This window comes from Crocodylus porosus, unplaced genomic scaffold (genome assembly GCF_001723895.1).
Source record: "Crocodylus porosus isolate Cpor-Errol unplaced genomic scaffold, CroPor_comp1, whole genome shotgun sequence".
NCBI lineage: Eukaryota > Metazoa > Chordata > Crocodylia > Crocodylidae > Crocodylus > Crocodylus porosus.
In genome coordinates this window covers 270,069,349-270,095,836 of record NW_017728886.1, presented here as the reverse complement: position 1 = coordinate 270,095,836, position 26,488 = coordinate 270,069,349, and the positions used below count along the sequence as shown (strand labels likewise).

At 59.9% G+C, this 26,488-nt stretch overlaps 2 protein-coding genes across 2 annotated transcripts in view; both read right to left on the bottom strand.

Annotated features, from left to right (window-relative positions):
* The window catches only part of LOC109322601 (ubiquitin carboxyl-terminal hydrolase CYLD-like), a 36,423-nt gene extending 24,162 nt beyond the window's left edge, over positions 1-12,261 (bottom strand). The window contains exon 1 of the mRNA XM_019553641.1: positions 12,247-12,261. The gene's annotated coding sequence lies outside the window, so the exon portion shown is untranslated. The remainder of the gene's footprint in view (positions 1-12,246) is intronic.
* LOC109322589 (1-phosphatidylinositol 4,5-bisphosphate phosphodiesterase gamma-1-like) overlaps positions 1,937-26,488 on the bottom strand; it is a 56,184-nt gene continuing 31,632 nt past the window's right edge. Inside the window, exons 5-32 of the mRNA XM_019553630.1 lie at positions 25,542-25,626; positions 24,982-25,062; positions 24,437-24,471; positions 23,886-23,958; positions 22,911-23,012; positions 22,118-22,236; positions 21,564-21,649; positions 20,809-20,929; positions 20,273-20,441; positions 19,085-19,204; positions 18,674-18,781; positions 18,057-18,244; positions 16,840-17,040; positions 15,641-15,760; positions 15,073-15,256; positions 14,096-14,173; positions 12,933-13,036; positions 11,868-11,964; positions 11,129-11,195; positions 9,891-10,054; positions 8,219-8,315; positions 7,637-7,861; positions 6,503-6,651; positions 5,525-5,639; positions 4,884-5,045; positions 4,414-4,502; positions 3,598-3,782; positions 1,937-3,093 (exon numbers count right to left, since the gene is read on the bottom strand). Coding sequence (XP_019409175.1) covers positions 3,042-3,093; positions 3,598-3,782; positions 4,414-4,502; positions 4,884-5,045; positions 5,525-5,639; positions 6,503-6,651; positions 7,637-7,861; positions 8,219-8,315; positions 9,891-10,054; positions 11,129-11,195; positions 11,868-11,964; positions 12,933-13,036; positions 14,096-14,173; positions 15,073-15,256; positions 15,641-15,760; positions 16,840-17,040; positions 18,057-18,244; positions 18,674-18,781; positions 19,085-19,204; positions 20,273-20,441; positions 20,809-20,929; positions 21,564-21,649; positions 22,118-22,236; positions 22,911-23,012; positions 23,886-23,958; positions 24,437-24,471; positions 24,982-25,062; positions 25,542-25,626 — 3,376 coding nt within the window. The 3' untranslated portion in view covers positions 1,937-3,041. The remainder of the gene's footprint in view (positions 3,094-3,597; positions 3,783-4,413; positions 4,503-4,883; positions 5,046-5,524; positions 5,640-6,502; positions 6,652-7,636; positions 7,862-8,218; positions 8,316-9,890; positions 10,055-11,128; positions 11,196-11,867; positions 11,965-12,932; positions 13,037-14,095; positions 14,174-15,072; positions 15,257-15,640; positions 15,761-16,839; positions 17,041-18,056; positions 18,245-18,673; positions 18,782-19,084; positions 19,205-20,272; positions 20,442-20,808; positions 20,930-21,563; positions 21,650-22,117; positions 22,237-22,910; positions 23,013-23,885; positions 23,959-24,436; positions 24,472-24,981; positions 25,063-25,541; positions 25,627-26,488) is intronic.

Sequence of the window (26,488 nt, the reverse complement as noted above, 5' to 3'; positions counted from 1 at the left end):
CGGCGGTTGGGGGTGGGGGGGATCACGAGTGGACGCGCCCAGCCCAGCCCAGCCCTGCCCCCCCGGGATGGACGCCCTCACCTCCGAGCCGCCGCACTTCCGCCTTCTGCCACCATAGAGTCCAGGAGGAGCGAGCCCACGCGGCGCCTCCGCGGACGGGCAGCTCTAACAGCCAATCCGGTTTGCCGGGATGTCCAAGCGTCCAATTAGCGCTCGGGTGCGGCGTTGGGGCAGCGCCGGCCGCGCTCGGCCGCCCCCTCGTGGCGGGAGGCGGCAGCGCAGGCCTGCCTGGGGCGGTTGGGCCCCCGCCCCGTCGAGGCCTCCAGAGTTTGCAAAAACTTTTTGCGGGGCTGGCGCTCGTGCGGGGAGCGGCGCTGCTTGCAGCGTGACGCCCGACTCCCCCCAGAGAACATGAGAAAGGGCCACGATACAGCTGTGGGGCTTAATATTTCCCCGGGTACCGCTACGGGCCCTAATGACTCCCTTGCGCGGGCCAGCAGCCCCGAGCAGCTGCCCAAATAACGTGGAAGGGAGAAGCGAGCAGCGTGGCTCGTGAAACCCGTGGGGCAGCGAGTCTGGCCTCGTGTCCAGCCACCTTTGACTCTCCGTCCCGAGTGACCGGCTGCCCGCTCGCAGCTGCCTGGCTGGAGACAGCTGTTGGGAAACATCTGGAGCAAGCTGCCATGAGGCCCCCTTCACTGCCTTCCCCGCCCCAGAGGGGGACGGGACAATAGATAACCTGGCAGAAATGAAGCCTGTGAAGCCGGTGTGTATAAATACTGGCTAAATAGATTTATTTTCATACAAAGAATACACGGATCCCCCGGCAGGACGCCCGATCCCCGGCCAGACGCCCCGTGCCCCTGCGTGGCCCTGACAGCCGGAGGCCTGAGCTGGGCTGCTGGCTCCCTTGTGCTTCATTGATATTGCTGCCCGTGCCCCCTTCCCTGATCAGCTCCAAGCCCCCCAGGCTGGCTGACTCCCTGGGGGTGCCGGCTCCCTGCCCCAGGGCAGCCCCTTGCCTCTAACCTCTGCGCTTCCCCCTGCGTGGGCCGGACAGAGGTTGGGTGGGGCTGACAGCCTGGGCGTAACGGGGCACAAGAGCAGCAGCTCCAGGCTGGAGTTGGTCCTGAGACACCTCCACCGTTTCCCGTTTAAATGGGCTGCCACGGACCACTGGGGGAGCTCAGGATACCGGGGGGGGAGGGGGCTTTCTGGCTCTGCCACTGACTTGCTGAGTGCCCCTGGGCATGTCCCTTCCCCTCCGTGCCTCTCTCTCCCCTGTCCCTGTGTGGTCCTAGGAGAGGGAGAGTCTGTCACCACTTGCTTGTGCAGCGGAGCCCTGATCCCCGCTGCTGTCATGCCAGGGCTCTCCCTGAGATGCAGCCAGCTCTGGGGTGGTAGGTGGCAGCTATTCCCTAGCAGCTCCATGCAGAGGATGAACTTGCCTGCCGTACCTCCCCAGAGCATGCTGGCTTGGCTGAACATAGCTGCTTGTGCTGGGACTCGGGGATCATCGCTGAACTGATCCCTTTATTGGCCGGACCCCCCTCCTGTTCCTTCTCCCACCCAGTGCCCAGTGCCAGGGGAACCTCCCTGCTGCCGCACACCAAGCCCCCCTTCCTGACCTCCTCCCAGCCCCTGTCCTGACCTCATGCAGGATGTTTGTCCTGCTCATGGCCTATGTCTGGCTGGGACGCGTAGCCCTCTGCCTTATATGCATGTGGCAGAAAGGGAGCCCAGCTATTTCCAGGGGAGCTCCAGGGACAAATCTTCCCGCTCTGCCGCATCCCTGAAGAGCTCCGTCCGTGGTCCCCGCTTCTGCCTTTGCTGCCCCCAGCCCACGGAGCAGACAGCTCGAGGCACAGTGTGCAGCCCCCCCACCTCGAGGGCAGCTTGTGTCCCTGCCCCAGGCAAGGCAGGAGCCAGCAGGGCCCCTGGTCCCTGCCTGCCCAGCATCACGGTGCTGTCCTGGGCCTGGTCCATGTGTGCACAATAAGCCATGTTAAGCCTGCTGGGCTCCTGCTCCTGTCGCCGCTCCTTCACTGTTGGATCCCAGCATTGCTCTGTGCCATGTGCGGGGCTCACGGTACTGATTTCCCCAGCTTCCCCATCCCCAAGGCATGGGAAGCACGTGGGAGAGGGATGGCACCAGCTAGGAGCAGCGCCCGGCTGGGATTCCCACGGATATCACAAGGCAGGGAGGGGGCCTGCCTTGCTCCTGCGGGGTCTGAAAAGCCGCCCTCCCCAGCCCTGGAGGCTCCTGCTCTCCGCCACTCAGGCACAGGCTGGCAGGGATGGGGCACGGTCCCTGCCCCACAGCACGTGCCTGTCACCGCAGCCTGGGGCAGCTCTGCAGGCCCCATCTGAGCAGAGGCAGGGGGTCACAGCTGTCCTAGGGCCCCGGAAGATGCAGAAGGGGCCGCAGCACCTGACGCTCAGCGCCAAACGCCAGGCTTGGAGCAAGCACCGGGCACCCGGGGAGCTCACGGAAGCGAGGGGGGACTCGAGTGGGCCAGAGCTGACCGTTGCTCTTTCAACCTGGCCTTGCTGGACCCCCAGGGTCCAGGCAGCTCTGCAAGGCTGAGACCGCAGAGCTGCAGCCGTTGCTTGACCCACAGGCAATGAGAGCTTTGGACCTCCTGAGACATCCCTGCCTGCCATGCTCCTATCACCCTGGTGCTCCAGCAATGATGGAAGCCTTTAAAACTGATGGTGTGGGAGTAGATCCAGACTGCACAGCGGCTCAGACCCCAGGGCTGCTGCTCCCGGCATCCTCAGTGTCTGCCAGAGCCCCTCGAGACACCCGGGTGTTACATCAGGGGAGGTGCTGGCGGCTCCCGAGCTCCCAAACCAAGCCCAGGTCGCTCCGGGTCCTGTGCTCCCTGCAGCCGAGGTCTCGTCCCCCCGAATGAGGCAGGGCGACGGGCAGCGAGCCAGATGGAAGAGGGGACTGTCCGGGGATGGCTGGGATCGAGGGCTGGATCTCCTGTGGGTGGGAATCCCCGGGCTCCCCCCCAGCGCAGAGCCCCCCGGCTGGCTCAGTTGCGCCTGTTGGCCATCTGCCGATCCCGCTTCTTCTTCTCCATGAGCCTGCAGCGGGGAGAGGCAGGGAGCAGGGCCTTAGCAACAGAGACCCAAGGGCAGCGACTCTCAAGTGGGGGTCGCCGCGGGATCCTTTCACGGGTGTCGTGTTGGCGCCACGCCGTGATAGCAGCGCCACGTGCAAATGGGATTCCCGAGATCAACCCAAACAGGAACTTTGCCGTGGGCTTTCTGAGCTCTTTGCAACTGAAAAGTTGCTCTTAGTATGGGTGGGTTTGGACAGGGCCGATCCTGCCTCAGGCAGGGGGTGGGCTAGATGTGATCTTCCAGCCCCGCTGCTCTGTGAATCTGTGCGTGTCGCTGCAGAAAGAGGACACTTGTGGGATTAGGCTGCCTGCAGCATCTGGTCTGAGGAATGGATAAAAGCCCCACTACTGGCACCACAGGGGGGTTGGTTAAGACATGCAGGGCCGCGGGGAAGGGGCCGGGTTCGAGGCCCTACTTGCCCCAGCCCAGTGGGTGGGAGTCCCCTGGAGACCCCACGGGACTCACTTCCGGTTGCGCACTTCGGTCAGCTCCATGAGCCGCTCCTGGGCCGCCCGCAGCTCGTCCAGTCGCTGCTGGTAGCGGGAGTCGCAGTTGTTGCTGCGCTCGAAGCTGGACACCTGGTTGGAGAGCTCGTTGGCGCGGTCGCGCAGCTGCTGGATGGAGGAGTACAGGTTCTCGTCGTCTTCCTCCTGCCACGCGGAGAAACAGAGATGGGTACAGCAGGAGCTGGTGCAGATCCGGCCTGCCCTCACCTCCTACCCCGGGCAAGAGACCTGAGCAGGGCACAGAGCTGGGGCCCTGGTGCCCCTTCCTCCAGCCCCAGAGACCTTCTTTCAGCATCACGTTAGCTGCAGAGTGACAGGAGTTTGCCCGCTGCAGTGCAGCCTCCAAGATGGGGACCGGTGTCCTGGTCCCAAGTGACCCCTCCAGCTAATGGGCTTTTCCTGCCAGTGTGCTTGAATCAACCCTTGTGCCCCACCCTGTGAGCCTGGTTAACAATTCAGCCATTATGCCCATTTTAGAGACATGGAAACTGAGGCACAGTGAAGGAAAGGCCTTGGGCAAGGACACAGTGGGTCTAGGGTGGGCTGTTTTGGATGCCAGGCACTCTGCCTGATAGAGGGCAGTTTCCAGTGTTTTTCAGAGCAGGGTGGACAAGCAGACAGGGAGGATCCTGCTTCCTGAAGGGGCCTGGACAAGCTGTGACCTCCTAAGAGCCCTCCCAGCCTGGCTGTCCTGCGATTCCAGTCTGGCTAAAGGACATCGGAGATGGGCCACGGGGGCCCAGCAGGTGCGCGTGCCGCGTCCGGGGGCACTCACCTTGGCATTGACGATCTCCATGTGGACGAGCAGGGAGGAGAGCTCCAGGTCCTCGGTGTAGCTGTTCTTCAGGGGCACCGACCTGTAGCCTGCAAGCAGCACTGGTGCGGTAGGAGCTTGGCCAACCCGGTGCAGCCCCTGCATCTCTGCTCCTGCCCCCACTGCACGTGTGTGTCACGCACGGCCTCATGCTAGTGCAAGCTCTCACATGCATGCATGCTTGCCCATATTGTGCAGGCTTTTGGCAACCCCAGGTGCTCACACCTCACATTTGCGCACGTGCGTGCCCCAGTCACAGGCATGGGGCAGGCCAGGGTGCCTGGGATGGCAGCGGGGCGGGGGCAGGTCTAGGGGCAAGGGCTTTGGGATGAACAAGGAGGTCCCGCAGGGAGGGGAAGCTCATGCAGAGCTGACTGGCGTTGGCAGGCTCCTGGGGGGACATGGGGGTGCTGGGGGGGGGGCGCCTCTACCTGTTTTGAGGCCCTTGACGGGGAAGGTGGCCTGCGCCAGGAAGTTGGGATCGCTGAACATGTCCTCCTCATACACCACGAAGCGCAGGAAGGCAAACTCGGGATTGTTGATGTCAAAGACGAACTGCTTGAAGAGCCACACGGGGTTGAGCCCATTATCCGCTGGGGGCAAGAGGGGAAGGGAGAGGGGCCGGAGAGCGAGAGAGACAAACAAATTAACCCCTGTACCCCACCCTGGGAGCCTGGTCAGCCATGGAGCCATTATCCCCATTTCAGAGATGTGGAAACTGAGGCACGGCAGGGGCCAGACAGTTGGATGTACCACCGAGGACCAGGGGGTGCGCACACCCTCTGGTAGACCTTCCCATCCCTGGGAGCTCCTGGACAGGAGCCCCACTCTCTGCAGTGCTGAGGGGGACAAGCTGAGGGGTGCAAAGGGGAGGTGGGGGGCCACGGGCAGTTTGTGGCAGGGGGAAGCCCCAGAGCGAGTCCAGTTGTCTGGGCGAGTCTCTGGCCCTTACACTACAGCTAGCTCAGCCCCAGCCCTGCAGGGCCCCGCTGAGCTCCTGCCTGTCCCGGGGGGCACAGGGGGTCCCAGCACTGCCCCTTGCAAAGCCCACGGGGACCCCCCTGCCGCTCACCGACGACGTCCGTCTTGTTCTTGCTGTTGTCGTACTCGGAGCCACAGACCTCCACCTCCACGAAGGGGCACACGATGCTCCGGCCGTTCTTGGGGAGGTGCCGGGCGCCCAGGATCTGGGGCAAAGAGGAAGAGGGAGGTCAGGGCAGGTGAGGGGGGTCCCCCGGGAACCCAGGACCAGCTCTGCTTCTCCTCGCCAAGGACCTCCTGTTCCACCAGCCCCCCAGGTGAGGCACGTGTGGCCAAGACACCGCGGGCTTTGGCTGGGACAGGGACAGCAGAGGCTGGGCAGTGCCCGCCTGGGGAAGGGGAGTGGGGCAACCCCCACGGGTCTCCAGGCCAGGATCCAGTGCCCGGGGCCCCTGGGGAAAAGGCTTCCCATCATTTTGGGACATGGAGGGAGCCTTTTCTGCAGTGGCGCCAGGCACGGGATGCATCCCCTGCCCCCAGCTCCAGCCCCCACCTCATTGCACATCTCTTCTCATTATTTTGGGGAGCAGAAACTCTTTGGCACGGAGCTGAGGCCCCTGGAAGGCTCCTACCTCCCAGCTGTGGAGGTCACGGTCTTGGTCTGGGTCACTATAATATAGGACTCTCCTTCCGCAGGCAGGTGAGCAGGGGACGTGCACGTGATGGTGGAAAGGCAGTGGGGGGGTGTGCACGCACGTGTGCATCCATGGGACACAGTCAGAGCAGCTCAGCCGTGTGGCAGAGACCCTATGCCGCTAATAACGAGCAGGGATTCCCTCTGCCATGGTGCTGCGGCCTGTCCTGGAGGAGTGGCCGCCGCACGGAAGGATGCACCTGTACCCAGGTCCCATTTGCTGGCTCTGCCCTCCCTCACCCCCCAAGCCCGCTGACCGCAGGGCTGTGCGGCTGTATCAGAGAGGTGGGCTGGGCCATGCAAATAGGAGATGGGCTCTCATGGCTCACGCCCCCGCAGGACTCCTTGCCCCCCATAAACCAGTGTCTGCCTTGCCTGGAGCTGCACGGTGATGGGCTCCACGATCTTCAGGCTGTTCTTGTCAAAGGGGTCGAACATCTCATCCCGCATGATGTCTGGCTGCAGGACGTAGCCGCTGCGGCCCCCCAGCATGAACAAGGCCTGGTTCAGCTGCATCGGCTTGTCTGCAAGGAACATAAGAGCCACCACGGACTGGGTCACGCCCTAGATCTGTCTTGTCCGGTCTCCTGGGTCACACGGGGGCATACAGCAGAGGCTGCAGGGACAGTGACTGGATCTAACTGGGGTTTTTCCCCCATTCCTGTCTCCTTTGCGGCCTCCAGCATTGATCAGCAGGTCTGATGCAGAGGCCGTGCCCCCCACTCCCATGCTCCATAGCTCCTGATGCCCTTTCCCTCCAAGCACGGGTCCAATTCCTTTGCAAACCTGACCAAACTCTCAGCTTCCACCACCTCCGGTGGCCACGAGTCCCAGCCTCGAATGCTGCGCTGCTGGTGTCAGTTTTAAACTTACGACTTACTTGTCCCATGCTGTGACCCCTCGTCCTTGTCTGGTGAGAGACAGGGAGTAATACATCCCTACTGCTTTCTCGTCACCATTTAGTATGTTGGAAACCTTTCTCATGTCCCCCCTCAAGCACCTCTTTTCAAAATGGAGCAGACCTGGCCTCATTACTCTCCCTTCCTTGGCAAGCCCCTCCATGGCACTCATCATCCTTGCTGCCCTTCTCTAGTTCTTCTATCTCCTTTTGGAGGTGCAGGGACCTGGGCTGGGCACAGTATCCAAGGTGTGGATGCACCATGGGTTTACAAAGGGGCTTGAGGATACTTGCCATTTGGTTCACTCTTCCCTTTTTAATCCCTAACATGGTGTTTGCCCCTTTTTGACAGGTGCTGAGCACTGAGCTGATGCTTTCAGCAAACTGTCTGCAATGACTCCCAGATCTTTCCTGTGGGATAGCAGCTAGGAGATGCAGTGCAGGAGCACTCGGTGCCGGGAAGGTCTTCACCCTGCAGAGGAAGGGGCTCCGCATGGGAGAGCTCGTCAGCTGCGGGATCGCCTCCCTGGGAAGGGACGGGTCTCCCATTGCCCGGGACGGCTGGGACACGGCTTGGGGACCCCCCACCCTAGCAATGGTGGTGGGATTACCAGGGGTCTGGAAGTTGAGGGCCACAAGCTGGCTGCCGCAGATCCACATGGGCAGCGGGTCGTAGTTGGAGGAGTCCAGGCGCTGCCCCTTGGGGTAGATGCGGCTGAGCTGGCGCCGGTTGTACTGCAGGAACTTCTTGCCCTTGCTGCGGTTGGCGTACTTCTCCGCCTTGGTCTCGGGGAAGGAGGACATGTCCCGGTAGCAGGCCTTGTCCGTGCCGATCTCTGCAAGGACAGCAGAGAGGTCAGCACAGGCCGAGGGGGGACCCTAACCCCTGCAGGGAGCATCAGGGCCTGGCCTGGCTGTGGCAGGCATGTGGGGAGCGGGCTTCAGGTAGCCTCTTGCATGAGCTGCTTCTGCCTAAATTCAGCCTCACATTGGGCTCTCCTCCACCATCCTTTGCCCACCCACCTCTCGCTCAGCCCCGGAGCGGAGAGCTGCAGCTGGCTGGAGGCGGCAAGTCAATGGGGCTGGGGCTGGGAGGGCATGGGGAAGGGTCTTCCCAAGGCCTGTGCCCTTCCAAGCAGACTCAGCACCCCTGGAGAGTTTGGGTAGGGACACGGCTGCTGCTAGGACCTTACTCTCTTCATCAAAGGGCACCGGGCGGCAATAGACGACCAGCTCGGAGAGCTCCAGCGCGATCTTCTTTCTCCTCTCCATGATCTTCCCCTCTTGCATCTGCGCGAGGGAAGACAGGAGCTCAGGTCACTGCTTGGACCTTGCAGTGGCCACAGTGACACTCCCGGGCCATGCTGGAAGGCACTGCTGGCATCACATGGCAGCCCCCTTCCGCCACCTGCTCCCCCCGGGATAGTTTGCTGGGAGGATGGGGTCCTGTGACGCACAGGCTGCACAAGACACTTAGCACATGTTAAATGCACTCAAAACTGGAGCATCGGCATGTTCAAGCAAGGTAGCAGCTGCTGACTGAACTCTTATAGTGTTGTAGCAAAGCGAGGAGGAGCTCCAGACTCCTGGAATCGCAGAATCACAGACAACGAGGGTGGAAGGGAGCCCAGGGGGTCACATCTAGCGCAGCCCCCTGCTCCAAACAGGGCCAGCCCCGACTACATCATCCCAGACAAGGCTTGGTCTACCTGCATCTTAAACAGCTCCAAGGAGAGAGATGCCACCACCGCTCTGGGTAGCCCGTTCCAGTGCCTCACCACCCTCCTCATGAGAGAGTTTTTCCTAATACTTAACCTCAGCTTCCCTTGCTGCAACTTGAGCCCATTGCTCCTTGTCCTGCCAAGACCTGGCTTGGGAGGTGGTAGCAGTCCTTGCTGCGAGACTGCCCGGAGCATATTCTCACTTCGGGGCATGCTCACTGCGGTCTCAGTGAAACACATGCATGCCCCGCGCGGACAGGCCCTCTCCCTTCCAGGCAGAGGCACATCTCTCCACGACTACAAGCACCCCGAGCGGGCCAGTGGGCTGCTCAGGTGGAGCCCTGCACGCTGGAAACTTCAGTTTTCATGGGTCGTGCTCCAGAGTAGGGGTGAAAGGGGTTGCAATTGGCTTTACAGGGTGAGTGCAAGGACCATGCCCCTCAAATGCTGGGTACGTCATAGCATCCTAGAGCAGAGGGGCTGGAAGGGACCTGCACAGGTTATGTCCAGTCCAGCCCCTGCCTGAGGCAGGATGAGCCCTGCCCAAACCACGCCAGACAAACCATCATCTAAACGTATAGCAACACGGCACAGTCACCCCGACACAGCACCAGACATCACACCTGATCCTGCTATAAGTAAAGCAGGGGAATTGCAGCCGCTAATGTCCTGAGGCTGCAAGGGCTGTTAATGGGGACTCGTGGCTGAGGTGATACCTTTTATTAGGTCACCTAGATTTTTGCAGATAATTTGGGCACAGTCCCCCTTCATCACTGTGAAAGTAATATATACTCAAGAGATCCTAGGCAGAGTCTGCATCCCGCTGCGACAGAGGAAGGCAACCCCCCCCAGTCCATACCAGTCTGACCAGGAGGGTAAATTTCTTTCTGACCCCAAATTGGGTGATTGGCTACCCCTCGGCTCCCTGTGTCTTGGCCCCGTGCTTCAAGGTAGGCTGGAGCATGAGAGCGGGGCTCCACCTCGCCCGGACCCCGAGGGGTAATGCTCTGCCTCTGTGGGTCTCAGGCATCAAGGCACCTCCAAAGCGGGGCCCAGAGACCTCGGTCTTTCCTCTCCCAAGGGCCCCTCTCCCAGTGCCGGCAAAGAGCCCTGGGGTGCCAGGCGCGCGGCTCCCTCCGCTCACCCTGGCATCTGCGTTTTGCGTGGCCTCCCGGATCTTGGCCACCCAGTCGTTGAGTTCCTCCTGCGTGTCGGCGGCCACGTCCAGCGACTGGGACGGGTGGGACATCTGCTGGGAATGGATGGTGAAGACAAATGGTTTGGAGCTCCTCCCGTCTTTGGAGATAACTATAAGGACATCAGAGGGGGCTTTACTTGAAGAGATTCCCAACGGATGGCTCTGTGGAGCAGAGGAGACCTCAACGAGCCTGCTCTCCGACCTGCTAGGGGCAGGGGCGTGGTGGGGGTGGCTGCTCTCCCTGGGGCTTCACCTACAGCCGGGGGCTGGACTGGCCTGGGCATGGCTGGAGCAAGCAAGCACCTTCTAAGAGCGGTCGCTTGCAAACAGGGAGCGGAGAGCCTGAGCCTCATCACCCGGTCTTCCTGCGGCTCAGCTAAGCCGGAAGGGACGCGGCTTTCCAACCCGCCTCTCGTGGGGTCTTGAGCTCCCTTACTGCCCTCTGCCTTCTGCGGGGCCGAGAGCTCGCGATGCTTCATGACCGGCTCTGGGCCCCAGCACGGGGCAGCCGCTCATCTTCCTCCCTGCACTCGCACGGGGGTCAGCGCCGCACCCCTGGACTGCCAGGCGGGTGCCCTGGGGTTTCAGCACCTCCTGCTGCAAGGCCAAAGCACAGGCCACTCCGAAAAGCCAGGCCTGGCGCGGATCTCAACCCCCAGCCCCACCCTGCTGCATTTCACGCCAAGCGGGAGCAACAAAACGGCTGCTCGTTTGCAGGCAGGCGGGTCCGTGGCTGGCTGGGCCCACACGTGCAGTGAGTTGGGAGAGCCTTACAGCGGAGTCTAGACGGGCACGGGGCAGCGAGGAGGAGCGTGATCGCAGCCAGTCTTCGCCTGGCTAGATGGGGACCTGCTCTGTTGGGAGCGACACAGGCATTTCCTACCGACCTCGCTTTAGGAGCATCCTACACCCCTGCTAACGAACCCAGCAGGACTCGCTGTGCCAGGAGGAGATGGGCTGACAACTACCAGACCTCACTGCATGAGAGCATCCCGATGCCCAGCCAGCGCCCACCGGGGAGAGGAGTTCCCCCCGCTGCCCGCCCGAGCGACTCACGGTCTCTCTTCCCAGGGCACGCGGGCGGAAGAGGCTTCTACCCCGACCCTGCCCCGTGGTTCAGTGCTTCCCCCCAAAGGTGCACGCGCAATCTACCTGCTCCTCCAGCCACGGACGCCGACACTCACCTACGTGGCAGGACGGGACGTCAATGAAGCCTTTCAGGAAATTCCCCAAGGGGCTGTTTTCTGCTGACTGGAAGAGAGGGACAGAGGAAAGGTCACGGAGAGACGGCTGCTTTCTGCCTTTGCTCTGTCTGCAGTAGCTCCGGGCGCGGGGCAGTGAGGACCGGTGGCAACAGTCTCCAGAACTGGGGCTATTCTAACCCTCCCTTCCCAATGCCCCTTTAGAAACCCTCGGTGCAGCCACACCTTGGATCCTGCACCCAACCCTGGTCCCTGCACCTCCAAAAGGAGATAGGAGAACTGGAGGAGGTGCAGAGAAGGGCAGCAAGGATGATGAGCGGCACGGAGGGTCTTCCCTAGGAGGAGAGACTAATGAGGCCAGTTTAGAAAAGAGATGCTCGAAGGGGACCATGAGCAGGGTTTCCAAAATACTAAATAGCTCAAGAGAAAGCAATAGGGATTTATTATTGCCTTCTCCCACCAGACAAGAACAAGGGGTCACAGCATGAAACCAGTAAGTAGTAGGTTTAAAACTAACACCAGGGAGGTCTTTTTCCCCCCAGCATGGCATTAAAGTGGGGCTTCATGGCCCCAGAAGGGGTGGGGTTACCTATACAGCTGGGTTATCTCCCCTCCACATAGGCACACAATTAACCCCTCGTGTTCAGGACAGCTTGAGGGGGTCTCTCCCACTGCAGCCTGGGGGCTGGGAGAGGAGCCGGCACGGGGGTTTCGCACTCACAGCCTCATCCTGCTCCGGCGCTTGCGTGTTCAGCATCTCCTCCACGTAGTTGGCTGGGAACCAGAGCTGCTTCTTGCCCCCGTAGTCTCCTCGCCACCTGCAAAGGGTCACAGGAACAAGGCAAGCAGACTGACTTGGGGGCGTTGGGGCGTTCACACTGCACGCAATGTCGAGGGAATGGTTGGAAGAGGGGGACAGAAAAGGAGCCGTTAAACCACATCTCAGCAGCACTGACAGGCCAGACAAGGACAGCAGCCACCCCCGCGCAGCTGCGGGCTGGGGCTATAGCTACAGCTACACAAGACCAGGACATGGGACCTCCTCCCCAGGGCAGGCAGACATGGGCATGGTGTCACAGAAAATGAGGGTGGGAAGGGACCTCAGGTCCAAGCAGGACCAGCCCCAACTACATCGTCCCAGCCGAGGCTTTGTCTACCTGGGTCTTAAACACCTCCAAGGATGGAGCGTCCCCCACCTCTCTGGGTAGCCTGTTCCGGTGCTTTACTACCCTTCCCGTGAGAAAAGCTTTCCTAATATCCAACCTCAGCTTTCCTTGTTGTAACTTGAGCCCATAGCCCCTTGTCCTGTCGTCTGCCCCCACTGAGACCAGCCCAGCTCCATCCTCTGTGCAGCCCCCCGGCAGGGAGGTGACGGCTGCTGTTCAATCCCCCTCGGTCTTCTCTTCTCCAGACTCAGTCAGCCCAGGTCCCTCAGCCTCCCCTCACCAGTCCTGTCCCCCAGCCCACAACCATTTCCATTGCCCTCCGCTGGACTCTCTCCAACGTGTCCACATCCTTTCTGCGTGTCCAGCGAGGTGTGCTACTGCAAGCCTTCACCTCTCCACTTGCCTCTGAGCCATCCCCTCAATCCGGCCAGGGGCTAAGACAATGCATGGCTCCCCTAGCCACCAGGATTGCAATGCTCTGACTTGCCCCGATGGGATGAGGGATGCCTCTTTCACTTGTTCCTCAGGACAGGGTCAGGCGAGGAGCCAGCCCCTGGCACTGGGCTTTCCCAGGTTACTCTAGGCCTCAGCTGAAAGCAGCCTGAGGAGCAGGCACTCACCAGCCTCCATCCTGCTTGTCCACATTGTGGATGATGGCCTGTTTGCAGAAGGAGAGCTCGTCTTCCCGCTGCGCCTTGTAGTCGTACAGGGCCTTCACCGTGCACTAGGCAAGAGCAGAGACGCAGGCTGGCATCACTAGCGCTCCTGGGGTGGGAGCTGCAAGGCGAAGCTTGCAAAGGACTGCAAGGCAGGTTCCTGTCCCGTGGTACCCAGCCCCAGGTAAACAGTGCTTGTAGAGGAGAGGGATAGACGGGATGGTCCTGGAGAGCCCTGGCCACAAGCATCTCTATACGTGCTGTAGTCAGCACTGTCACTCTAATCATTCACGCTAATCACGCTAAGCCTCATCACTTCTTTGTACCCCCACCATCAGCTGCCTTCTGTCTTACACGCAGAAGTTGGAGGCAGGGGCCAGCTCTCCGTCCTTGCTTGTACAGCCCCTAGCGCAATGTGGTCTGATTGGGGAGCTCCAAGAAACTGCTCTCTAGCCTGTGGCCGTAACAACTCACATGCCCCCCGACTGGCAGCGGGGCACTCCTTGATAGCACGGGCTATCCCGGGGGGTCCCCTCATAGTCTGGCTGGGTGACCATTTATGTGAGCAATTAAAACCCCCTTTCCCTTTCAAGGCTGCCAGTGGTCTGACACAGCGAGCTTCAGCTCGCAAAAGCTTGTGCGGTATATACATAACCCCCCCACATATATTTATCACGTACACTTTGGTTAGTTAGTCTATATGGTACAATCTGCCCTGCCTTCTTCTCAACTTCAGACAAACACGGCTAACTCCGTCTGTTAATGGTTGCCCTTACCACCCTGGAGGTATTACCTCCAAACTTCTGTAATTTCCCAGAAAAGGGCTCCCTTTGGGCCCAGCCTTCCCCTGGTTGGGCTCAGTTGAAGGGCTGGTCTGACCGAGGACAGAAGTCAGAAGTACGACAGTGTCTTGGAAAATGTTTGACAGCCTGTGCTGCGCCCCGCCTGCATCCATTTGCTCCATCCCTTTCTGAACCCACTCGTGGCCCCCGCTGTGTCCAGAGGCAAGGAGTTCCACAAGTGAATGACGTGCTGCATGAAAACGTATTTCCTCGTGCTTGCTTCACACTTGCAGCCCACTGCCCCTTTGTCTTTGTATTACCAGACTTCAGCCGGCACTCTCTTACCCTGGCCATTGGCATCTTGTTGGCCTCCACGTAGAAGTGGGGGGTCCGCACCTCATACAGGGCTCCGTAGTCCAGCTCCTGCAAGGCCGGGCAGCAGAGTTAAGCGGGCAGGCGGTCCCCCGCTTCCCCCTTTCCCTATTCTGGGGCTGGGGGAAGAGACCTGAGAGCATCTCCACTGGGGAAGAGGAGACTAGGGTGGGATGCAGGTGCCCAAATGGAGCCACGTGGCATGCAAGGCAGGGAGAGCCGTGTCCTGCCCTGGGGGAGCAGCGGCAGCTGGTCTGTATACGCCTGGCCTAGTGGTGAGGGGCTCAGCCATGTCCTTCCCCCCTCACACTGCTCCTCTATTGCAGACATCGAAGGGCATACGGCCCGAAGACCCAGGTGAAGGTGGCACGTGACAGCACGGCACACCTGCACTCTCTCCGGGTTGTGCTTGTGGGTGCATGCCCGGCGCTGCTCTGTGTCCAGGTTGGTGCACACAGCACCGTTCAGACCCACATTTGCAGCCCAGCCCCTCTTGCCCCCCGTCTGCTGCATCTCTGGGGCACGTCTCAGCAGTGGGGCTGCGCTCCAGCACAGTCTGTGGGCTAGAGGCCAGGTAGCGTCCTTCCTATCGCTCCTGTGGGGACCCACGTCCAGGGGCTGATATGGGGGAGGCGTGCTGGTGCATTCAAACCACCCTTTGATCCCTGCTCCACCCAAAATTTAAAACCCGAGCTTGGCAGCGACAGCAGCATTTCTAGTCGTGCTGAGGGAATCAACTGAATCGTGCAGCCCTAGCCCCCCGGCCTAGTAACACAGCTTCTCGTGCAGTTGTAACCGGAGAAAAGTAGGTGTTGGTTTATATATGATGCACCCCACCATGCGCACCCTGCTTTTTACAATCCTAGATCCACCCATGCCCGTAGCCACGGCAGAGCCCAGCCTTGTCCTGCCTGCAGTGCCCCTCTCATGCCCCCTGTCCCCATACTCACGGCGGTGCCCATCTTCTCCAGCGTCTCCTCGTTGATGGGGTAGCGGAGCTTCATCTTGCGGTACAGCGGGTGCTTCTCGTAGTAGCTCACCAGGTCCACCAGGCTCTCGAACTCGGCCGAGCTGCCCAGCATGAAGAGGCGGCCTTCCTGCTGGATGCGGCAGTGCTTGATCTTGCCTTCTGCCCTGTTGGCAACACAGCCCAGAGGGTTTCAGCCCGGGACGGGACGCACAGGGGGTGGGGGTGAGCTCGGCGGTGGGGTACGTCCTCCTGGGGGTCTTGCAAACTGGGAAGAGGGTCGCTCTGCTTGCTGCAGAAACGATGCACAGCAGCAGCAATGCAGAGCGCGGCAGGGTGAAGAAGTCTAGAGATGTGCCCCGGGGGGGTTACGTCGGTACCCGCCCCGTGGGAAATGCTGCCAGGATGTAGAGGGGCGAGCATCCTGGAAGGACAAGTTCCCAGCAGCCCCAGGACGCAGAAGGAAAAGCCGGGTGCTTCTCTGCTCTGTGCCCAGCAATGAGCCAGTTTGCTGGGTCTGCGGGTGCCTGGGGTCCTGGGGGGACACTCACCGGAAGGAGATGGCGTACGAGCTGGGCTCGCTGCGCTTGCGCACCAGGAAGGCTCCGTCTCGGGGCACCCGCATCAGCATGTGCTCGGCTTGCAGGCGGGTCAGGCTGGCATGGTACCACCTGGGCCAGGGAAGAGCAGAGGGCAGGACCCGTACATTAACCTCCGCACGGGCGCCAGCCACGAGTCCTGCTGGGCGCCGACAAGAGGCTGAGGCTGGGAGCGGGGCAAACCGGCTCCGATACTCCGCTTCCTAGAGACACGCTAGGTGCCCAAAGCCTTGGCTAAGGGTGCGTGTGTGTCAAAGATGTATGTGTGTGTGTGTGCGCGCGCACATGTGTGTCTATGTGCAGCACTTCCTCCTCCTCAAGGGAGTCAGGCCTGCTTTACTGCATGTGCAGGCGTGTGTGCAAGCATGTGTGAGCAGGCAGACTCTCTCCAATGCCTGAAGAAGGGTGTTTGTGCCTGACAGTTTGCAAAGAACATTTTTTCCAACTAAAAGTATATCACATTTACCCAAAGAACCTTGTCTGCAAATATGTGTGCGCATGTGTGCACGCACACGTGTGTATGTGCATACATGTGAGTGTATGTGTCTTCAGGTGCATGCAATGTGATCTGTCCCCTGTTCAATACCCACCTGGACATCCACTATTTATCGATTTACAGCTGCCAGAGGAAACACCTCCAACCATTCTCTGCAATAGCCGTTCATCGCCCAGGAAGGCACCCCGGCCCTTGTTGGCCTGGCTGTGCTAGCTGCCTCCACCACCCTCGTGGCAATGAATCTCACCAGTTAACGACACGCTGGATAAACGAGTCCTTTCTCTTGTTCGTTTTACACCTGTCGCCACCATTCGCCAGTGTTCTGGGTGTTCCCTGATCGCTCGGTCCAAACCCTTTTATAAACCCTTTTTTTATAAACCCACTTTATAAACCCATTTTATAAACCTCTATTCTATCCCCCCTCAGTCTTCATTCCTGGCCTGGCAGGTGCTCCAGGCCCCTGATCGTTTTGGTTACCCTTTTGGGGCCATTTCTAATTCCTTTAGGATAGGTCTAGAAGGAGGGAGACAAGGAGGAATGGGAGCAGCAGGGGGAAGGGGCAGGACAGGAAGATGCTGCACAAGGACCATGAGGGCCAGGGGGATGGAGACAGGAGAGCACCGAGGAGCAGGGCAGCAGCGGGGGAAACGCTCACTCTTTGCTCTCGTGGGCGTTGGGCTGGGGCACAGGGTCCGTGAGCCGCATCTCGAACTCGTTGCAGCGCAGCGGCACCTCGCGGTAGTGGCAGATGAGGCTGTACAGGCTGTCGAACACCAGGTTGTCGGTCAGGTAGAACTTGGTGGTGCCGGCCTCCTGCCGGGAGTGAATGCGGCAATGCTGGACCCGGTTGGACCTCCTGCAGCGGGGCGAGACGTCCATAGCCAGCGGTGCCCGGGGGACGGTGGCAGGAGACAGTCAGCGGTGCAAACTAGTTTTAAGCACCCTTTAGGCATCTTAAAGTTACGCCACTCAAGGGTGGGTTTATCTCTGATCCCTGTTCCACGCCCCAAATTGCAGGCCTCCAGCATCCCAGGATGCAGTGCCCCTCCTGCTCCGTGTGGACAACTCAAGCGATAGCTCCTAGCCTAGGCCCTGCTCACCAGCCCTCAAACGGCAAGTCACAGCTGTGCAGACCAAGTGTATAACTGCTCCGAACTCACACTAACACTAAAGCCGATCAGCTCTGGAGAAGCTGAAAGCGCCACGTGTGACAAGGCCCTTGGCTTGCAGTGCAAGCTGGCTCCCCGTGGCCACCCTGCAATCACACCTACAGCAGGGGAGAGCTGGCCGTGTGTCCACTCCTAATGCAGGAGCAAGCTCTGGGGTGAATTATCCCACAGGAATCACCGTGTGTGCCCGCAGCCCTAGTCCGTGGGATCGTGTTGCCCTCTGCGGCAGGTCCCAGCGCTGGCATGGCAGCAGCCAGTGACTTACAGCTAAGAGCAGGGCTTTTTAACCCTAGCCGTGGGATCTCGTGCTTTTGGTACGGGAGGTCCCAGCTGGTGAATATCTAGATCTGTGGTTCTTTACGTCGGCTCAGAGCCGTGGTCCAAGCCCAGCTCCTCCTGGCTAAGGTTTTCTCGCCTCTGACAGGGATCGTTATCGGTTGCTGTTGATAGTTTATCACGCAGCGGTGCCCGGCAGCTGTGAGGCTGGAGCAGGACCCCTCTGCGCTAGGCGCTGCACGCACACCGAGCGCAGTGATGGTCCCGATCCCGATCCCAAAGCAGTCAGGCACTGCTCTCACTTGGGACTGTGCTAGGATGGAGGGAGACTAGGGGCTTTAGAGAGAACGTCCTCACTTCCCCGAGCCCCCGCGCCCCCCTACAGGGACGGGGCCGGGGTCGCGGCGATCGGGCATGAGGGGCCTACCAGAAGGAGAGGGTGTAGTCCCCCACGAAGGTCTCGCTCTCCCGCACCAGGAAGGTGCCGTCCTTCCCGCCCGTCTCGGTGCAGTACTCGTGCAGCAGCTTCTCGGCGATCTGGCGCCCGTCGCGCCCCCCACCCAGCTTCCCGTGAAACCACTTCTCCGTAAAGTGCAGCTCGTTGTTGTTGAACTCCTGGAGAGGGGGAGACGGACAGGGCTGGGGTGACGGGGCGGACCGGAGAGAGACCAGGAGGAGACGCGCGGGGAGAGGCAACACGTTGAGAGCCGCAGGCCGAAGCGCCCCGGGGGGGGGGGGCAGCGACGCTTCAACAGAGCCCCGAAAAGCAACCCAAGCGCTGAGGCTCCCAAACCCACAGTCCGTGAATTGCCCCAGTCGCAATGCGGCAGCACGTGGACGCGAACGCCGTGTCTCGTGAGAAGCGCCACGGGCCGCTGCACGGCCGGCAGTGGCCAGGGCTTCGGTTCTGGGTCCAAAAAGCCAGGGCTGCTCCCCAAGACAGCTCCAGCCACTGCCTTGGTCTAGCCCTGCTTAGCCGGAGAGCCACGCAGCCACGCGCCCTCGGGGCCCCGATCCTGAGCACGCCTTCCCCCCCCCGCCCACCTCCTTCGGCTCCGCTTCCTCCTCGTCCTCGTTGAACTGGTAGCGCGACGTCTCCTCCGAGTAGTAGATCTTGTTGCTTGTCAGGACAAAGTAATGTGGGCTCCAGGTCTGCCAAGGAGAAAGCGGCATCAGACCCGGGCCCCAAGGAGGCTGCAGGCGCGTGGCACCTGGTTGCAAGAAGGGCCCGGTGCTGGGTAACAACCTAGTACTGCTGCCGGGCAGTGGAGTCAGTCCTTCAGCTCCCACAGCAGTGAGTGAGCTCAAGCCCTGCTGGAGACCCACAGGGGATGGAAACCCCCAGTCCCTTGGGGGGTTGCTCCACATCCTTCCCTACAAGCCCTGGTCGGGGCTGCTTGGGGGATGAAGGCGCCCTTCTCCACCCTCACCCTGTGCTGGGAGAGAGGCACGTACGTGGTCGATGGGGTCCTCGAGGTAGAGGATGCCGTTCTTGATGGAGTTGCTGATGTCGTTCTCCGAGTAACTGGCCGTGGAGACTTCTTCGTAGAGGTTTCCTTCCACCAGTTTCTTGTGCTGGGGAGCAGGAGCGAAAACGAGCAGAGGCGAATTACTGAGGGCCCGAGCCCAGGGCTTGCACTGGCCCCTGCCCTGGGCACGAGCCCCTGGGAGGACGTGCTGCAGAAACCGTTTAGGGAAACCACACTGCTTGGTGTGGCCTCTTGTTAACAACCGGCTCCAGGCGCAGGGCTGCCGCTCTTTGAGTTTACGGCACCGCAGGCAAACAAAGGCACCTGGCAGTGAAAAGCACCCCCGGGAGAGCCACGGGATCAACCCCCCTGCACTTTCCCTGCAGCCTTCAAGTTTGGGGCTGTGACCCAGCGTCCCCGCGCTCTCCTTGAAACAGGGATGCGTTTGGTAGCCGTGTTGGGCTGAGACAAAGAAGAAATGCAAAACTCTCGAACTCTTGGTTCAGAGATGATGCCTTTTATTAGACCAACTAAGAAGCTGCAAAACAAAGTTTCAGCTTCAGCTTCCTCTTCAGCTTCCTTTGTGCAAAAATGAAGTTTGTTTTCTACTTATGGGGACTTTTTACCATCTGTAATTTTCCCTGACCCTGAGGAAGGGCGTGTATGTCTGAAAGCTTGCAGAAAAAGATTTTTTTTGTGTGGCTATTTCTTAGTTGGTCTAATAAAAGGTACCTGCTTGAAACAAGACTTTTATCCCCAGCTGGCCTGCAATCAGCATTACCGCTTTGCCTGTCTGCAGCAAGGGGAAGCAGCAGTGGTGCAAATGCCTGCCTGTCCCGGGAGGCTGGGGATCATCTGGGACGGTGTCCCGGGTTTTCTCCCTAATTGCTGGCTGCTTTAGCTAGGAGAGCCTGGGACCATGGTTTAAAGTGCAGGGGGCTGGCAGGCTCCCAAGCCCCTTAGAGGTGCAGCAGGCAGGCGGAAGAGCTGGAGGCAGGGGAAGTTCATCCCATCAGGCTATGAAATTTCCAGGCTAGAGCTCTGGTACCACCTGCTTGCCTGGGATCATAACTTCACATCCTTTGTGCAGCGGGGGGCCCAAAACTGGACACAGCCCCCTGTGCAGTCTGAGATGCAGGGCCAAGGGAAGAGATCCGGGCTCTTAGTGCCGCACCTTGATGAGGATTTTCTTCTTGAGCTGGGTGGGCGACGGCAGCTCGTCCGCATTGATGTCCACCGGCTTGGTGAGCAGCATGTCCCCAAAGACCTTCTTGAAGTGGGAGGCCATGTTCCTCTGCTGCACGATGCTGCAGTGGTCCTCGATGGAGAGGATGATGGGGAACCTGGAGGAGGACAGGGCAGACCTCTCAGGGGGGCAGCCGAGAGAGGAGCAGACCTATGGTCTGAAGCCCTATCGCAGTCAGGGGCAAAACTCCCACGGGCTTGAACGAGAGCAGGGCCGGGGGCCAAGGGCATCACACGAACTCGGAGCCCATCTCCATCTTTTCTGTCATCGCCCTTCAGGGATTTGCAGACTGTTATCAACCCCCCACCTCCTCTCCAGACTCAATAACCCTACTTTTAGCCTTTCCTTGTATGTTTGTCTCCCCGGTCCCTAAGCATTTTTGGTGCTTTCTGCTGGACTCTTTCCAGACTTCGTGAAGAGTGACACAGACCCCCAGGTGAGCAACCCTAAGGGATGGCCCTTACTCCGAGGTCACAAAGGCGTGCTCCTTGATGGTGTGCAGGACATCCAGGAACTTGATCTTGGAGGTGAGCGTGTGGCCGTGGTAGATGATTGGCAGGTCATCCGGACCGTCCCAACAGTCCACTGCGGGCAGAGACAATTCAAGGGTTAACACGGTCATGCATGTGATCATTCTCCCGTTGCATGTTCATACGGGGCCGTGACACGGCTACCTTGGGGCATGGCTATGACCGCCCCAGAGCCCGGGGTGCAGCATCTGCATTGGCCAGAAGGAGGCGCTGTGGCACTCCTGTGTCATGCCAGACGATGGGCACTTGCTGGGAGCTGACACCCCTTGGTTAACCCTTAGGTGCCCATGGTGCCCGGAGCACGCTTCCCCCACACCGGGTCCCAATGGGATGTGCTGGCCAACATCCCGAGGGCCACATCTGGGGGGGGCACGGCCAGTGGTTATGCAGTGCAGGGCTGGAAAGCAGGGAAGCAGCACGTTCCCCCCCACTGAACGGGGTTAGGGTACTGAGGCTTGTAGAAATGCCTGGGGAGCCTTACAGCTCGGGGACCTGGCTTCACATGTCACATGGATGCTGGTGGCAATGGGGCTTCAGGGCTAGCTCAGAGGAAGCAGCGCTTCCTACTGCATCTCCAGGTCCACTCCCAGGAGTACCTTGGAGGCCTCCCAGCTAAGCAGCAGCCGGGACTCAGCCTGACCAAGCTCGTCGCCCCAGCCCAGCCCCCAGGCCAGCATCAAGCCACTCACGCTCGATGCAGCGACAGCCCATCCGGAGGCAGCGGGCGTAGGCTTCCAGCGAGGACTCGCTGGAGAACTGGTCCCCGGTCAGATACCTGCAAAGAGAATAAGGCGGGGGACTGAAGGGCCAAGCTGCGTGTGCCCAAGCACCTGGACGAGGAGAGGAAGCTGGATCCCAGGTGCCCCCTGGTCTCTCTTGGTTATTCTGACCTCCTTGGAGTCCCTGGGCTACATGCCCCCTGGGGAAGGCTGCCCTAGCCTTGCTGAACTCACTGGAAGCAGGTGGATGAATAGCAGCAAGCATCTGAGCTATATTTAAGTCCCGTTTTCCAAAGTCCCTAGACTCTAGATGGAAGAAGCAGAGATGCTCCCCTAGAAAGCCCAGGGAAGATGAATGAGTGCCCCTGCCCCCCTACTCAATACGACATCCAAGCCAGAGGCCTTCAGGAGCTCACAGGCTAGAGGAAAGGGTCCCCAGTGCTGGCAGAGGGGTGGGGGGGGGGTCAGGGCTGCCCCCCACCCAGCTGGGGCTCCTTGGGACGGGGATGATGCCTGGCTCTTACGTGTTGTGGGAGGAGGAGATCCAGTACTGGGACAGGGGGTAGTTCATCTCCTCCGGGACCACCCGCTCATACTTGGAGTCCATGACCATGTTCTCCTTGGAGAACAGGTATGTCAGGAACTGGGGAGGGAAGGAAAGCTGATTAGAGTCACGGACGCAGGGGCGGGCTCCTGGATGCAGGGATTCAGGCCAAGGCAAGATTGGGAGAATGGGCGCCGGGCCCAAGCGCTAACAGAAATGGGGTGAAGATGGTGGAGGAGAGCGGAGGATGAGCCAGGGAAGAGGGTCCAGTGACTTCAGTGTAACAGCTGGGGATGGGCCAGAGGCAGGGAGTCCGGGGGGGTTCTTCCCCAGATGTGCATGGGGGGGACGCAGACCCATCCTTCGTTACAAGCATTCCCATGTGCGACAGCGCAAGGTCACCTGCTCTGGCGGGACCTTAGGATCAATAAATAGCAAAGCAGTGGTTGTGTCCCCTCAACGAGGACAATCCAATCTCATGCTTCAGAGCACAAAGAGATCCCCCTGCAAGGGTCAGGAAGGAAAGTCATCTCCCAGATGTGCAGCACCGTGCACCAGCCTAACGTGAGGGTCAGGCTGCAATACCAGATTATACGGCCTGATCTGGCCTGGTCCCTGGTCCAAAGAGGTGTGCTGCCTGGGACTTTACACTCACACACACGTGCAAGACACACCCTCTCCCTACCCCAGCCGGCATCATTCCCAAGTAGGAGTCTGAGGTCTGGCCACGGCACCACAACTTCTAACACGGAGCTGGGTGAAGACCCACCTACCTCATCCAGCTGGAAGAAGGGCTCTGCAATGTCACTGCAGGGGTCCCGGAGGTAGGCACACATGTGCTCCCGCACCTTGCCGACGTCGTTGGCCCAGGGCTCCTGGAGAAGGGATTGCAGAGGGTAGTGTTATCAGAGGAGCTGCACCAGAGGCTTGATATCAGTCAGGGCTCAGACCTGAAGGCCCAAGAGTCACACGTCATGTTACCGGTGGCTTCAGCACCCCAGGAACATGAGGTAGGACTCTACTTAGGACTGCCACACACGGCTGCATCGCCAGCCTGATCTGCTGGGAAAAGACCAGGGCTCACCCAGTGGTTGAGGGATGCCGGTACTTATCCAACAAGTGGGCAACCTGGGTTTGAACCCCTATCTCCCATTTTCTGGGCAAGCGCCCCAACCCCCGGGTTCAGCTCAGGGCCCCGTCTCTGGAGCTGAGCCACGGAGCGGTGGTGAGGCCGAAGGAGAAAAAGCAAGGGACTGCATGTGCCACTTGCATTCGATAGCGACTGGATATGTTGCATAAAGTGTACTGGGAGCCCAGGGCTCCCTCCTTCCCAGGGAACTGCCCTTTTTCCTGCTCGTTTGCTGTCCCTGCTAACGTGGGGCAGCTTCTTTCTAGTCTGGATCGGTGTGGCTTTGGCTTCCTGCAGAGCCCGGGTGGCAGCAGGGAATGCGTCCCTCTCCCATTGACCTTTCCCGGAGAGCGCTGGGCTCGTTTTCTCTGCTGAGATTGGGATGAGGTGGTTCGTGTGCCACCAGGCGAGGGAGAGAGCCACCAAACTCATGTTCCCCGTGGACCCGAACATCCGCTGGACGGCAACGACTGTAGGCTGCGCATGTCTCGAGGCGGTGGCGAGGCTCGCTCTGATTTCTGGCCAGCGGCCGTGAGGACAGTGCCAGTGCCCCCGGGCAGGGGAGCAGGGCTTGCTGCCCCCGGTGCAGGGGTTGCCGGGTGCCTGTTTCGGCACGTACCTTCTGGTCGTACAGCAGGAACTTCTGGAAGTCATACAGCGTAATCTGGCACAGCTCCGGCCGGTCGACGTTGCTGGGGGTGCAGAGAGCCCGTCAGGCGAGCTGGGTGCGCCCAGTGCTTCGTCCCACCCATCCCTGCAGCTCAGTGATAGCGGGCCAGCGTCAAACCCCGGTTGCTACTCAGGTGCCATATTAACACACCTGAGAGTTCAATCTTGCCCACGGTCTCCTAGGGCTGGGGCAGGTGGGGGCAACTCATTGAATCCCAGACACTTGCTCCGCTCCCAGGCTGGACCTCACTGCCAGTGCCTGTGCAAACAGGGACAGGGACAGAGTCCTCATGTCCAGCTTAGTCTGTCCAGCTGAGCCCTGTGGTGCTGGGTGCTGCTGTGGGGGGCCGACGGGGCTGGGCTTGTAAAGGCATGTCTCTTCTGGGTGTCTCACACATGCAAGGATGAGGCTGGTTGTAAGGCCAGTGCCCTGGGCGGGCAGGGGGGCTCATCGCCCCGGGGACGGAGAGGAAGGTGGCAGTGAAAAGCCTTCGTACTCACCGCAGGGGGAAGGAGAGCTCCAGCTGCTCAGTGACCTGAAATGGGTGAAACAGGCTGGTTAAACAGCCGGGAATAGGCGAGCACGGGCACTTCACCAGAGACATTGGGCACGCATCAGGCAAAAGGGCTCAGCAGGATGCCCATGCCCCCCAAAGCAGCTGCCTTCCCTCCCTGGATCCTCTAATGAACCCAACGGGGTTGTCCCATCTCCCTGTCTGGACACTTGCCAGCTGAGAGAGGCTGTTTCTCCACACGCCGTACCCATTGGTGTGCGATGAAATGACCGCTCATGGAAACGGGCAACAACGTGCCCCCCCGAGGCCCCTCCAAGCAGAGCCACCTGCTGATATTTGCAGGCTGGGGACACTTTGCCTACGTGAAGCTCCCACTGCGACCGTTGGTGACTCCATAAAACTGGCCAGGTCCAGACCCCACAGGGGGTCTGGGACAAAATCCTGGTTTCACATCTGGCTGCCTTCACATCTGGATGCAGCGGCAGGGTCTCCTGAGGGCGGGCAGGGTCCCTGCAGGTCCGGGCCTCTTACCGATTTCTGAGCATCGAACATCAGGTTCTTGTAGAATTGGGTGAAGTGAGAAAAGGACATCTCGTTCCTGGCTTCCACTTCCTGGTGGGAGAAAAGGCAGACCGAGGTGGTGACAACAGGCCATAAGATCCTGTTCCCAGATCAGTGTGAGCAGGGAGCACGAGAGAGGGGCAGGAAATACAACAAAGCTGCTTCTGGAGAGACCCCTTTGACAACCTTTCTCAGGAAGCTCGTTGCGTTTCTATCCAGCTGTGCCCCAAGTACAGAGCAAGGCGGAGGAGCAGGCAGGGAAGGGGAGAAGGCAGCAGGACCGAAAAAACTCAGCCCCTTTTGCTTGGTTTGTCAAACCCCGGTTGTGGGAAAGCCCTCTTCAGATCTGTAGGATGGTTCAAATCCTCAGGAAGCGTTGACCCAGTGGGAGTTTAGGGCCTTCTCTGAGGACCCCGATGGTATTTCAAGACAGCGCTACTCCTCCTCCATCCCATCCGAGAAGGGAGAAGGGGGCAGGAGGGTGTGAAGGGGGATGGGTTGGAGGACGAAAACCGAGGGAGGGTTGTTACCACAAGTCTGTCCCGCAGGAACCGCATGTTGGGCACCCGGTAGTTGACCTGCGGCAGCACAGCCTTGAGATCCTTCACGGTGATACTGCAAGGCACACAAAGCAGGAGTCAGGCTGCAGAGAGGCATGTGGATAGTCTGGGCTCAGGGCCAGGGACCTAGGGCACAGCCTGGGGAGCTCGCTGTCTCGGAGGGGCCTGCCGGGCAGACTTTGATCTAGAGAGGTTTTCCTTTGAGGTTTAACACGTGCCTGGTGTGAGCAAAGACACCCCAAACAGCTGATGGCACGGTAGAGATTTGTATGCCCGCGAATAAACACCCCCAGCACATTTGCGTGGGGGGCATGCGTCCGTCTGCCTACAAGTCTTTGGTTTGAACCCTGAATCCCCAGCCCAGGCTGCCCACCCGCCTCCCCAGCTGGGCATTCAGGTTAGCAGAGGCGGGCGTTGCATCTACAAACACTTTATTGTGCTTATGGTTTTCACTGGGTTTTCTTGAATGCCCCTGGGAGCCACTAGTGGGTGGAAGACGTGCAATATCTGATGTTTGCACCCTATTTTTGTTCTTGAACGGTGGAAAAGCAGTGAGTAGACCAGGCCACAGGTCAATTTGGCTGCAAAAATGGCTCCCCTGGGCACTAAACTCACCATCAACAACGTTAAGACAAATATCAAGATATCCGAGAACTTGCCAGGCTCCAGCTGGGCCCGGGCAAACCAGCGATTTCATGGCTTGGTGGTCAAGCTGGAAGATCAGAAAGCAATTCATTTCATGTTGTCTCAAAACAGGGGCGGGGGGAGGGGGTGTCGGACTTTTTGGCAGGCCAAGAAAGCCGTTTTGTCCACCTTTTGCACCTTTTTTCATAAAAGCAAATGGGGTTTGGAAGCTAAGGTCTGACCGCACAGACGGATTTGGTCGTCAGTCACAAAATGGAGGAGATGGTTGTCTT